Source organism: Scatophagus argus, chromosome 19, assembly GCF_020382885.2.
Source record: "Scatophagus argus isolate fScaArg1 chromosome 19, fScaArg1.pri, whole genome shotgun sequence".
NCBI lineage: Eukaryota > Metazoa > Chordata > Actinopteri > Scatophagidae > Scatophagus > Scatophagus argus.
This window is the reverse complement of record NC_058511.1, coordinates 9129377-9143263: the sequence shown is the minus strand read 5'-3', so window position 1 is coordinate 9143263 and position 13887 is coordinate 9129377. Positions and strand designations below refer to the sequence as shown.

Sequence of the window (13887 nt, the reverse complement as noted above, 5' to 3'; positions counted from 1 at the left end):
TAAGACAAAGAAAAACATTGTGCCAAAGTTTGATTTTTAAAGGCAGCAATGACTACAAACATGATACTCACTAGGACTGTTGTAGATTTCGAGTACTCCAGTAAAGTAATGAGGTAAGAGCCTCTCTAACAGGAGCAGAACATCCTCCAGCTCCTCCAGGATACCAACAAGAAGGTAGTTCTCCATCACATTCTGTTTGGCTCTCTCCAGAGCCCATACTCCCGGCTCCCTGATGGGAGAGAAAGGAAAAATTAAGATTAAAAGACGTGAAAGCAAAGACAGTAACAGAGCAGGCTCCATGACAAGAAACAAATTAAATTTTAACAAATGTTACCAGTGTCTGAAACATCATAATGCTTTGGCATGCAACTTGTGAGTATATGTAGATACCTGCACTGAGGATGCTGTCCGCAGAAAAAGGGAATGATGTAGAAAGTTCTGGGGTTGGAGCACTCGGGGTAATTCTCAAGAATGCACACATTGATATCCTGAAAGCAGACAAAATAAAAAAAAATTCAATTCTACAGTACTTATTCTTTAGTAGGTTTTGTTCTGCTTGCAGGGGACAAGCCTCAACCAGAATTGTAAGGATTTCTTTCTGCCACTAGAGGGAGCCCTTCTCCAGCACTGCTGAAAACCCAGGCTCACTGATAGTCATAAGTGTTTTTGCCCAACAACATCCTGAGCACAAAGATAAGCTCTGCCTCTTCACCTTAGCAGCTCTCAGATGCACCTAGCAGCAGAATAGAACCGATAGCTTGTCGTCATGATCAAGCAGGGATGAACTACGTCTTACAAGTCAAAATGAAGTGATTAGATCAGAGCTGCGAACTTTAGAACACCCCTTGTCTAAATGTGGGAGCTATTAAAAAATGAAAGGGAAAATGAACAGGGGAAAGATTAAAAACACACATGCAAGAATGAAGCTGGCCGGTCACTAAGTGCTGTGGAACAAGCAGTCAAATCCATGTCAGGTGACGTAAGCCTTATGGATGGCAACAAGTCTTGAGCAAAGCAACACTATGAAGCATGACTCTCTCTCTCTCTCTCTCTCTCTCCCTCCCTCACAACCACCCCTCCACACACACACACACACACACACACATGCATACACACATGCAGGTGCATACATATACGTCACACAATAGTGTCAGGTTGTATGTATTGTATAGTATTGGGTCTAAACGTGGAAGCAAACAGAAGGTGTAATGATTGTGTCAAAGTTTGCCTTAAAGATTCATACTCTGATAATCCATAAAGGTGATTTGAACAGAGCAATGCGTCAAAGCCAACTCTGAGGCCGATGTGCTCCATCACAGAGAGGGTTGGCTCAGACAGAACCGGAGGCCCAGACCTTCCTGGAAGACACAAACTGCTATTGAGGGTAAGACTGGGAAGCAGGTGACTGAGCTGTCTGAAACACCTCACTGTCTGGGGTGTAAACATATATAGATTTCACAAAAAAGCTTAACAGTCAGCCTTTGATCAATATGTATTATTCCATTTTTGGCTGCACATTTATGATAGCATGACAAACGGAAGATTATTTTCATGCTACTTTTCCCGAGTGAGACAGCTGAAAGTGTATTGAGGGATAGACCGATTAATTGGACATTACTATTACATTGTTGACCTGAAGTGTAAGCTGGGTTGATATAAATTATGCACTTGGTCAGTTATTGTTTCCTCACAGCTGAATGCTGTGGTATGATTGTGACTCTGAGTCACCAAGCAGCTACAGGGTTTGTTTGAACTTTATGACTGAGCTGCACTATGCACTGGAAACAGAACACACTGGTGATCAGTGAAGCAAACCACTGGAAAGCTCTTCAAAGAAACCACAACAAACCCCCAGAGAAACCTTCAGAAAACAGTTCATCATTGTACCATTGTGAGTGTGACGGTCGTGTCCGGACTTCTGTGAGGTTTGCCCTGTTTTTGGGCGATTCATAATCATTGAATAATTTGTTGCTGTTCTTTCCCTGTTTTATTATTCAAAAAATGACAGCGTCGCTACATTCAGTGTGGTCGATTAAGAGTATATGTTCTTGGCAGTAAACCTTCAGTTTAACTAACTGTGATGAATGCTACATATTTTCAGCACAATAAACAAAAAAGATTGCGAACATGCGTCACTCTGTGAGAAACAATAGTTGACAAAATAAACTGAATTTAAACACAACATGTTTACATTTCATGCACACTTGCCATGCTAATAAAATACTGGGAACGGACTCTCGACAAGCTTTTGACAATGAAGAATCTTATCTTTTGTGACAATTAGCCTAAATGCAGCACAGCACAAAAGCACCCAGGAAACCATTATGAACCAAATTAGAAACCAAAAAAGTGAGAGAAGGCGAGTGAGAGCCGGAGAAAAAGCAACAGAAGAAAGGCTAACAGGAAGTGACACGCGTGATGGCATCCCCCAACACGCATGGCTCGATGCCAGGAAGTCCCTCCTCCAGTTTGCCCCTACATTTGATACAAGACCCTCGACATTTAGTGGACCACTGGGAATCCAGCCACAACTCATTTATATACAACTATGCACAATCAAATGAGCGCACACTCATCCAACAGACAACGCACAGTCTCTTCGGAGAACCCATTAGTATTTCAAAGAGAGCTCATGCCTGCACACCCAGGCTCATTGTTCCTGTTCTCACTGTGGGTTAAGCCAACTGCGCAGTCACAGAAAGTGCAGCAAAACAGGCTTCAATGGAATGAAATATACATTAACTAAATCAAAAGTAAATGACAAAGTAAAAATTTCCCATGGCACAGCCTGATGCATATGAGTGATACACTTGATTCAGCTCACATTTAAACCTGTTATAACAGATTTACATGTCACTTGGATCCTACACTGGTTTTTGGAGCCTTTTCATTCAAACTACATTGATGACAGAGATGATGAAGAATCAAACGGTAAAGTCAGTGAGCTGAAAGACAAATACATTCACTTGATTTACTAAATTCCCCCTCAGGGATCAATTCAGTGTCATCTTGTCTCTTGTCTTATCTTATGATCCATTGGTAATTAAATTTCACTACAGCTTCTTCAAACTAATAATCAGCGCTTTAATGTCAGTGTACCAGTTGAGCACGGTCAGCCGCTTCCAAACAATACAGACACTGTCAGGCAAGTTGACAGTAGCACAAATCTACGCAAAAATGACATGAAGATTTTTTTCTGCATCTTAAAAAAACAAGTCATGTACTTGTTTAGACAACACCTGATAGGTTCCATTTGTCAGTTGCACCTTCCCTTGTGACAGATGCACTGCCTGACTGTTTCTGTCATGACATGTCCGGGCATTTCAGTAAAGCCTCTCTCACTGTGTGCGTGTGTGTGTGTGTGTTCATTCATTTGAGAAAATGTACATTTGCGACAGCCAAGGATTTTCCCTTAGTATGGGCATGTCATCAGATGAATACTGTTGTGAGAGACTGTGAGAACTGCTCTTGTGTTCTTCAGGTTCAACCAGGCACTGAATTACATCATTAACATTTTGCAAGGTTTTGCACGCACACCCATAGGTGACAGATTAGTCATTCTTGACTGCATCTTCATTTCACACGCAGATCACCCACTTAACTACAGTAACAAAAGCAATCTGAACAGATAATGTGAGCTGTTTTAGAAAATGTATTTTAAAGCCAGTTCATTCAAAAAAAAAAAAAAAAAAAGTTCATGATTTAAGTACTTATGACCATGTATGTCCTCAAGCATGTGTACACTCTGCCCTCAAGTGTCCAGTGCATGCCTTTGTAGAGCGCGGTATACAGTATGTGTGTGTTAAAAGGGGTGAGGGGACGGACGGAAAATCCAAGCCGACCACAGGAATGTCTCAGTAACACGTGCATCAGGTTCCCTCGGTCCCGGCTAGCAAACTGACAGTGTTCTTTCATTGACACCTCTCACAGACACCCAGCACAGGGCAGGCAGGGCTAATGTACACCAGGTAGGGGATGTTGACATAGCAAGGCACTCGTGCTGACACACACACACACACACACATATTTGGCACGTTATACTTGTGAGGACATTCATCTCCTGAAATCAAATCTAGATCTAGCCTCTCTATAAGTCCCACCCACCCATACAAAAATGAGGACAGTCTGACTCACTGAACCAGTCATTTGGCTTTAAAGCTTCGTCTTAGTCTAAGTTTGTCTTAACGCATAAACTTCTGTTTTAACACATGAATATTTACAGTCATTATACATCAGCCCATATCTGTCCGTGACTCTATACTGCATGTTGATTCTTAAATTCATACTTAGACCTGTAATTGGTTTTTCAGCAAGCACCATAGCATTACACATATGGCAGTGTGGCATATGCCTGCAGCCAGCGTTTAGAGCTGTGATTTGGCTTGTGACTTCAATCTGTTTTTGCTGAATAGCTAAGCTAAGTTGCTGCTGCTAATGAGCACAGTCAGTAAAAATAAATGACACATACAACAGCAATGTAAAACAGTAAGAAAAGAAAGCATAGCAAAACAAAAGAAGAACAGAAAATATTGTTTCTCTAATGCAGTGACACTTCTGTGCTTCTTGGTATGCAGCAAAATCTCAGTTCTGTGTATTTATGGAGAATGAGCCCCTGATTTAGTGAAGCTGAATTTGAGTCACTTTCTGACTCAAGGCAAAATATCACACACATGTATTGTAACAAAGAGGTAAGAACCAACAAAATGTCATCATTTTGGAAAGTTTTAGTCAGTTTTGAACCTTGCTAAGTACTCTACACACACACACACACACACACAGGTAGCTAGTCTACAACACAGCCTCCCCCTCCCCTTTAACTGTTGCAAGGGGCCCCCGTGGTCTGCATACTTTAATAACTCAACTCACATGGTCCAAAACTCGAGGGAAAGCAGTGCAATACTTAATTACACCCAGTCAGACTCAAGCCAGAATCACATCCACTCCTCCTGTTAGCCTTTCAGTGCGGCCTTCTGAGTTCTCCGGCAATATTCAGGAGTGAATGGCTAGCCGTGTGTTGGTGCGTGGATACTGACTGACCACAAAATCTTGAATAAGTATTAATATAATCATTGTTTTGCATCCCACTCCTCTCATCCAAAATGCAGTGGTTTGACTTTCTTAAAGGGGAGTTCCAATCAGTTCCATCACTTCACCACTAACTGCGCTGCTCCTCCACAGAGAAAAACTCACACGGAGATCAAAAGATAGCGACTTGAAAATTTAAGTGAGGCTCCTCACTTGCTATTACTGGTCGTATTTTCTGAGATTACCTCCTCACAGAAGAATCAATATTTAGGGTATAGTGTGGCAAATAGTGTTGCAGCAAGGAACAGAAAATGCACACAAACCTCAAATCAAATATTCTCGTGAAATGAACACACATAACTATGAAAACATCAAATACAGCTTGAAGCATGTAAGTCTATGAATCTATAAATGTATGTATGAGAAAATACCTGAAACAATAATTAACTGCAGCTTAAAACAATGGTCTCACCAGGTATCTCTCATCATCTTTCATCCCTGGAGTGCGGATGAGGTGGTTCTGCTCACCCCTCCAGTCACCAAAGCGACGGAAGAAGTAGTTGGAGAGGAACCGGCTGATGGGGTCCCGGATTATGTTGATATAGACGGGCTGCTCTATGCTGAACCTAACAATGAAAAATAAATTAATTAATTATAATGGAAGTTAAGACCAATTATACTTGAACAGCAAGTCTGGGTGTGTTTCCAAATGCATTACATTGTTGCACTACTGTACCTGGTGAAGTTGAGGTAATGAACATGCCGTGTATAGAGGTATGGCTGAGGGATAATACTAATGTTGTTCATGAGATAAACCTACAAAATAAGAAAAAAAACAAAACAATTTATTTGCCATGTGTCACAGAAATTAAAAACAGTATCTGACATATTTGAGAGGAATGGAGGCATCATGTGAGAAGTCAAAGATGATAACCAAAAGCATATGTAAGGAACTGACAATGTGCATAAACATGAACCGGGTGCACCTTAAACTGATGCCTCCTAATTAACTAAATGCAGACAAAAAACAAACAGCATCTTCAGGTGTTGTCAAATAAAACCAAGAATTCCCATCCCAAGTGGCTGAATGTCTGAACTGAACACATAAGCTTCTACTAAATGAACTTTGACTGTATATTTATCTGTCTGTGTGTCCACCTTGATTCGATTTGCAGAATCTTCCACTGCAGACTGACCTCAACACAGTCTCAGCCTCTGCTTTGACTGCATAGCTTCCCAAAGTAATTTAATTGTTTGGTTCATCTAACAATATCCATCACCATAGATCTCATTTCCCTTCAGTCATGCCCAGGAAAGCCAACATTTTTAAAGCAATTATTCCAAGTTTCTTTTCCTCTTCTGCTATGAAAGATTAAAAAACATCCTGAAGGCTTTCCAGGTCTTCATGGAGAGAGGTTCATGGTAGCCAGAACAAACTTAGAGATATCACAGTGGTGCCATATACAGTGCAGGTCCAGCATGAGCTCTTTGACTAAAAGCCATGCAACTGAAATTTAATTTTTAGTCATTCCTTACATAAATAGCTCTATATTGGAATAATTCAGTATGTGAGATCCAATTATCCCAGGTCTGCGTGCCAGAAATTAGTGGCTATGCAAGTTATGTCTTTGCACCAGTGGAGCATATAATATGTCTAATTTAAAAATAATAAAAACACATATAATAATGACCAAAACTCATGGATGGCTGGTCATGACCTTGACAGTAAGTATACAGTACATGTATGAGTTTGAGAGATTTAAGATTGAAGAGCTCTTTGTAGGTAGCATACTGAGATTTATTATCACTTACTACTAGTTAATATGATGATTTAACTTCTTTCCCCCTACTTGTTTACATGTCAAGAATATGTCAAGTTATCACATATGCATATCTAACTTTTGATTGGTAAAATTGGTTGGACTGAATGTATCTCAGGAAAATGCCTGGATATTTAAACAGAGTAGAGTAATTCAAGTGAAAATTCTGCAACATTTTCAGGGGGCTTTTGCTCAAATATACATATTAAGACTTAAAAGACGGAAGCCAGAAGCCCAGAGGAGTAACTGTCAAGAAACCTGTCCATGAATTCATCAAGGATTTGAAGCTTTCCCCAGGTTTCCCCATTTCTCTTCCCAGGCAATTGCACTACTGGTCAGAGGAGGATGAAGAAAGCCACGTGCCGCTGCCACATCATGACACATGTTGTCGCCAGACGCTTCTTTTTCTCTGCCAGTAAGAATATGCAACAGTCCATTTTGTTTTCATCCTGTTCCCTAGCATCCATTGCTCCCTGCCGTAGGCCCCTCGACCGACATATTGTAGAGATGAGGACATAATCTCTGTCTTGCTTCCCATCAGAAAACACTAAATATTGTGCTAATCAGAACACACTACAGAACACACAAGTACTGTTAATGTGACCTGAAGCCAAATCTCCAAATTGGGGGAGTTCATAGGACGTATTTTGTCTTTATATGAAAGCATGATCAGCTTAGGAATTTTTGTCAATGTCCTGCTCTTATAAAGCATGTATGGGCACCTGTTATGTCATAGCAGGACTATTTGGATAGCAACAGTAATATGTATACTTGTTTATACACACAGCACATGGGGATCTGAGGTCCCAGTCAGATTTGGGCTTCACACCCTCCCTCTTCTCTTATAAACTCAGTAGATTTCCACTGACTCTGTTTTCACGTTCTGTAGTAAAATGTAACATTTCAAACTTTCATCATTGCTGCAGAAGTTATTTCACCAGTCTGGGTCCCTCCTGCATGCGCTGTCTCTATTAATCATTTCAGTTCTACGTAGAAAAAAAGTTTATTTTCCCTGCTCAACCATTAGTCCAGAATAATTAGCCCAGAGCTAACCCCTGATGTCCCCTCCCCCACAACCAGGTTGATGTGCAGAGCTTCAACACATTTGGCACATTTGTTGAGTTTGTGTGTGTGTGTGTGTCTTTCTGAGCCACCCCTCTAGTCTGTCTGGACAGCCCCCCTCCCCAAATTTACCAGGGAGAGCTGCAGGGAGACGTAGGGAAAGTGGAGGACAGTCTGAGATTCCAGGCATACCTGCAACCCCTCGACCCCCGCCCCCCCCCTCCTTCCTGAGCCCCCGTGGCGTCCACACAGGGCTCATCAGGGGAAACGGATGACGAGCCAAAAAACACAGAAAGCTATGCCTGCTGCCCTGCATTCAACTCAATTCAGTTTGTCTCTGTCTACATTCAGAAAGAAGCCTAAATATTCAACACCTGTGCTAGAGATATACTGTATGTCTAGGTTAGACATAGTTTGTGTAGAGTCATTATAGAGTACACAGGAAGAGAGAGCTGTACTCTGAAATAAAAAAAAAAATGGCACTATTACAAAATCAAAGTTTTAGCAGCTACACAAATTTCAACAAATTTCGACTTCTTCTAGCACCCAATTCAATCCAATCCAATTCTCCTAAGCGAGCAAACTGTTGCTTTAAGATGCTACCAGGGAATAACTATTTACAATCTGTGTTTGTACTAGGGCCAGACACTTTTCGGTGTTTGCGTATCTGTGGCTGTGTGATGCAGATGCACAAGGCTCTTGGCTGTAGAGCATCTGTCTGCTGGTTAATGTTTTTGGTAAGAGGGAGGAAACAGGATCCCACATGAACGCAGACACACTTACTATAAAGATGCTGTCTTTCCGTTTCTGGAGGTTATTAAGGAAGACTTTTTTTTTTCTTTTCCTTTTTTTCCAGGATGTTTCCTAAATCTCTCTCTCTCTCTCCCACTTAGCCTGTTTCCACCCTGTGCATCAAGGGACAGATGGGTCACTACAGTCCTTGAATCAGCAGGAGCTCTGCAAGGCTCCAGACGAATAAGGCACCTTCACTTTTTGGCAACCCACGCACGAGGCATCAACCCTGGGCAAACCCATTAGCAGACTACTGGGAAAGCCAGCTGGAAAACGGTTCACAGCCTTGAGCCAGAACCACAACTGATGAGACCAGCATCTCTAAACTTAGGCGACGCGCGTCTGGATCTGCATAAGTCAACACAAACAGAAGTACGCATGCAAATAAACACACAAAGATGGAGACGCACTTTACAGAATCACACACAAACACGACCACAGACATACATTCTTAAACAGACCCCCTTGCACAGACACTGGAATGCACACACACTTTTCTGTTTCATGTCCAGAGAATTAATGAATCTTACGGTGTTCTGCCACTCTGTCCGCAGCCAGCGTTTCAGGGTTTGATGAATGGATAAACAAGTAGCTGTTTCAATATTGGCTTAACGTTTACATAAAATCAGTCTGTAATGGTTTTACAGATTTAGCATCTGCTGACCATTCAAAAGTGGTTAGCAGTAGCTGTCAATAACATCATGAAAGTATGTGAGTCATTGCTGCAATCCTCCCACAGAAACACACAGTCAAGTCACCCTCACATCCTGATGACTAAAGAACGCATTATACCAATGGAAAATGTCACTTCCTGATTTACAAGGAAAACTGACCCTCCGTAAAAAAATAAATAAATAAAATTGCATTTAGTGGTACTGAAAGTCTCTGATGATCTCTGTTCGGAATCTCTTTTTTCTTACCCTTTCTGGGAAATGTCAAAGGTAAGGGTCAGCTCTAACCTACATAAGCTCATCTACACTCAGTAAGTGCATCTACCCAACTTCTGTACAAGTTTGAAGTAAAAGTTAGGTTACTTTACGTCTTTGTTGGACAACATTTGAGGGGAAATGTACTTTTAATTTAACTAATCAATTTTGCACCTGCGGTACCTGATTTCTCAGAAACAAAAGTTTATACAACACAGTGTGTGTATAGAGTATATCAAGCAGCTGTCCTTTCCTCGACCAACATGAGACTACTGTTGAATGCATTGTAATTTATCAGTAACAATAATAATCCAATAAGATAAAGTGTAGAGATTAGAATCTATGTGCATGGTAACAGAATACAAATAATAATACATTAATGGAAAATCACCAGAAATATTTTAACCTCAAAGACTCAATTGTGTATTTCTGACACAACATCTGTACTTAAACATACAACAGACCTTCTTCCACCACTGGATTGTTACTCAGTGATGCTTCAGTATAGCTGTTCTCAGAGGAGCCTGAACCCAAATCACACAGTGGCCATTAAATTTAGTATCTTTCCAGTTTATGAAAACAAAACAATAAGTCTTGGAGAAAGATTCTGTGTGTTTAACGATGAAAAAAAAAAATCAGTGTCCTTTAGTTATGCATTATATGCATTCATCTTCATGCTGGCATTCCCACTGGCACAGACCAGCACTTCTTACTGAGGCTGCGGATTTTTAAACAAAAGCACTTTTTCCTCTTTAAAGCCAACCCTCATGTCCTCAAGATATTTCAGGAAATAATAAAAGGAGATTCTCTATTCTTCACCCTTGTCCTCACATGAATGAAAGACAAACACTGAATGAGCTCCTGCTGCTGTTATGTTAACTGGAACCACACGGTTCGGCACAAATCAATTCATTTCTGTCCCCCAAAGACAATAAGCGCTAACTATCGTATACTGGAGATGCTGTTTGCTTGCCGTGAGAAACTTGAACGTTGTGACGCACTAAAAATACAATGTACATTTCAGAATCAGAATTCCTTTATTTATCCCTGTTTGTTTGCCGTGAGAAACTTGAACATTGTGACGCACTGAAAATAAAATGTACATTTGCCTTAGGATAAGGGAGGGTGCACTTGTCAGTTTTGTTTGCATGTATTCGTGTCATTTGACAGAACCCCGTCATTAACGTGCACCTTTTACGCTTCACCTTGATTGAATATTGAAGTCAGGACTCTGTGACTCATCACCTCATTTATCTCACCTGTTCATGTTTTGTGAGGCGGGTTTTATTGTGGATGTCTGAGGAGACCATGTTGAACTGGTGTTTCTCAGCCAGAAACTTCAGCAAGAGGAGCACCGTCCGGCTGCCGCACTTCCCAACACGGTTATAAACCACCTGGCTGGGGAACGGGAGCACCTGTGAACACATGAAAAAAAAAAAAACAAAAACAATGACATATAGATTAAACTGACCTGTTTTGTTGTTGTTTTTTCATTATATCTTCCTCTCAGAAGTGAGTATATTAAGATGTTCCTGCTGTATATGAATTTTACAGACATGTTTTGTAGTAGTAGAAGTAGTAGTAGTGTGTGGAACAGCCAATAATATACACCATAGAAGGCGGTAAAGGAAAAGACATGAAGTGTGAAAAGCAATACAAAGGAGGAAACAAGGACAAAAAGTAAGGAAATTTGTCCAAAGCTGGCTGCATTCTGTTGCCTCTTTTTCTCTGGCCTCTGACCTCTGTTTCTCACATCTACTCTCCCTGGGGCTGGACTTGATTGACCCTGCAACATATTCCCTTTCAGCCATAAAACACCCCCACACAGACACACACACACATGCACAGATTGAGCACAGGGATGCATGTTTTCATCTTCTCTCCTCATATGCTGATTCCTCCAGTGAGTCAGACCAACCTCTCTGTAAAGAGATACTGATGTGGCTTTCTGGTGTTTTATCACAAACACACACCCACGCACACAAGCTGGAGCATGTGCATGTCCACATCTCAAGACTCAACAATTAAACAAGTAGCTGAGCAGTGATTTGTAGAAAGTGGATGTGAGTGTGTAAAGCGGTTTGTTACGGTAAATCTTTGCTTGCCAAGAAAGAGGAAGTCGGGGCTGACATGCGTATTGAACGTGAGACACATTTTAGCACAAAGCCGGTAAAAATGCACTAATTTGGCCATTATAACTAAGGGTCTACAAGGTTTATACAAGTGGCTCCTTAAGAGTGAAGGCTATCCAGGCGAATTTACCAGTGGGAATAAGAAAGAAAGAAAGAAAAGGGGGCCAGTTGAAGGAATTAAGCGAAGAATGAGAGAGAAGAAGACAGGTCACTTAAATGACATCTGGAAGATTTCTTTTAAAAATGACAGAGATCTATCACAAAAAGACAAAGACACATCAGTTCTGTGTTGCCTTGAAAAACCTCTCAGTCACAACTTAAAATAAAGCCTTCCTGTAAATCAGATGGGGTGATAAATTCTTGTCAGCATTCCCAGTCTGGAATCATGATGACGGAAAGGGGGGGTTGGGGTGGTGTTTTCGGGATATCTGACAGACTGTGTGTTTGGAACCAAGTCTGAACTGACTAGTTCACTGGCTCATGGGGTGGCTAGTTTATGGACAAATTGTCTAGTTTTATAGTCATCTGAATGACTGACTCACTGACTGTTTCCAGATGCATCTGAAGCCTGACCTGTTTGTTTCTATCTCCACTGTGACACAAAGTCATTAATCATCTTTCTCTCGCTGCTTTTTAACTGTGATGCTACGGACAGTAGTTTCCACACTACAGAGCACAGTATGGCCAAACACACACACACACACACACACACACACCCACACTGGCTGATTTTGTCTTGTCCCCTCCAAAAGCAGCAGTTCCACCCAAACACAGACTTAGTAAAAACAGTGAAGGCCTCTCTGAACGCCAAAGTCATGTAGAAACACAGAGCAAGTTACAAAAGGATGGAGAGTGAGAGACGTGCAGAAGGGAGAAAGAAAGAGATGGAGTGGGGGGGACTACTTGGACTACTACTTGGTCTGTTTCTGTCGTTTTTTTTTTTTTGAGAAAACCAGAGACGGCTCCCTCGGGCAAACATCTGACATTTCTCAGAGTTTGCAGAGTAACTACAGATCTCTCAGCTTATCACAATAATAAGGCAGGGGAAATATGTGCAGCGTTTTGCAAGACACCATTCCCCTTTGATATGATGACAAATGTCTGTGTCTGACCCCGGGCGGCCTGCTGTTGTTTAACACAAGAATAACAACAGAGAAGCCATCAAAGGTCCAAATCTCCCACCGGCACTGACAGCAGTGAAAGGGCAACATTTCAGTCTGTGCTATTGCTGTTCTCACTCTGTAGAGATTAGGTTTCTGATGCACGCTGCGAGAAATGTTCACAGTGTCTGCCAGTAAGGGATTCTGTCAATAGTCGATCCACGGTGTAAAAAAGCATTGTGTAACAGGGCTGTTTTTCACCACGTCTGATCTGGGCACTCCTGCTCCCGAGTATCAGACTGTCGTTGCGGTATTTTACAGCTCTGGTGCTGGTGAGCTAGCGTCAAGCAGACTTTGAGGAGATGAGTAGTCCTGCACCTTTCCTTTCTCTCACCCTCTCCCCTCCACTTTCTCTCTTCTTCTGCCTGTGTCCTTTTCTTTTCTAGCACCCAGCCCACACACTTGTACCAAAGCCTCCTAACGCTTCATGCTGTTTTGAGACTCTGGTTCAACAAACATACATAAATTAACGTCTCCGTCTCATCGCCTGACCACCATTTCCTGCAGAGAACAAACATAATTCTGCCGGCTGTCACCTTCCATCATGTAACAGTAAGTTTGAGAAGATGTCCTGGTTTGCCACATATCAGGACCACTGTGCACACACTCATCCATCTTCTTGCTGCAGTTAGCGGAAATCCACACAAGTACAAGTACACTGCTGCTAACCAGAACTTCACTGGGTTTTAGTTAGCTTGTTCTGGATTCATTGCTCTCCACAGTCAACTGCTCATCCCATGCCGAACATGAACAACATATTCATAGCATAGTAGAGATTCTCAGTACTTCCTGTTATTAATGATCTATCTATTCATCTTCATTGTCACCCACAGAAGGAATGAGGGAGTCTCACTCTTATAAGTAGCTGTGGCCGCAGACTTTCCATTCAAGTATGTTCAAGTGAATTAAGATGAAATGATTTTCAATGGTTGTGAGGAAACATTTCCTCAGTTTTATACTTGCTGAATGC

The 13887-nt window shown here is 41.5% G+C and overlaps 1 protein-coding gene across 2 annotated transcripts in view; it reads right to left on the bottom strand.

Moving 5' to 3' along the window:
• The window catches only part of usta (uronyl 2-sulfotransferase a), a 47676-nt gene that overhangs the window by 1965 nt on the left and 31824 nt on the right, over positions 1-13887 (bottom strand). For both annotated transcript variants that reach the window (XM_046372539.1, XM_046372540.1), the window contains 5 exons: positions 10885-11040; positions 5762-5841; positions 5498-5651; positions 391-488; positions 72-229 (listed from right to left, as the gene is read on the bottom strand). In XM_046372539.1, coding sequence (XP_046228495.1) covers positions 72-229; positions 391-488; positions 5498-5651; positions 5762-5841; positions 10885-11040 — 646 coding nt within the window. The remainder of the gene's footprint in view (positions 1-71; positions 230-390; positions 489-5497; positions 5652-5761; positions 5842-10884; positions 11041-13887) is intronic.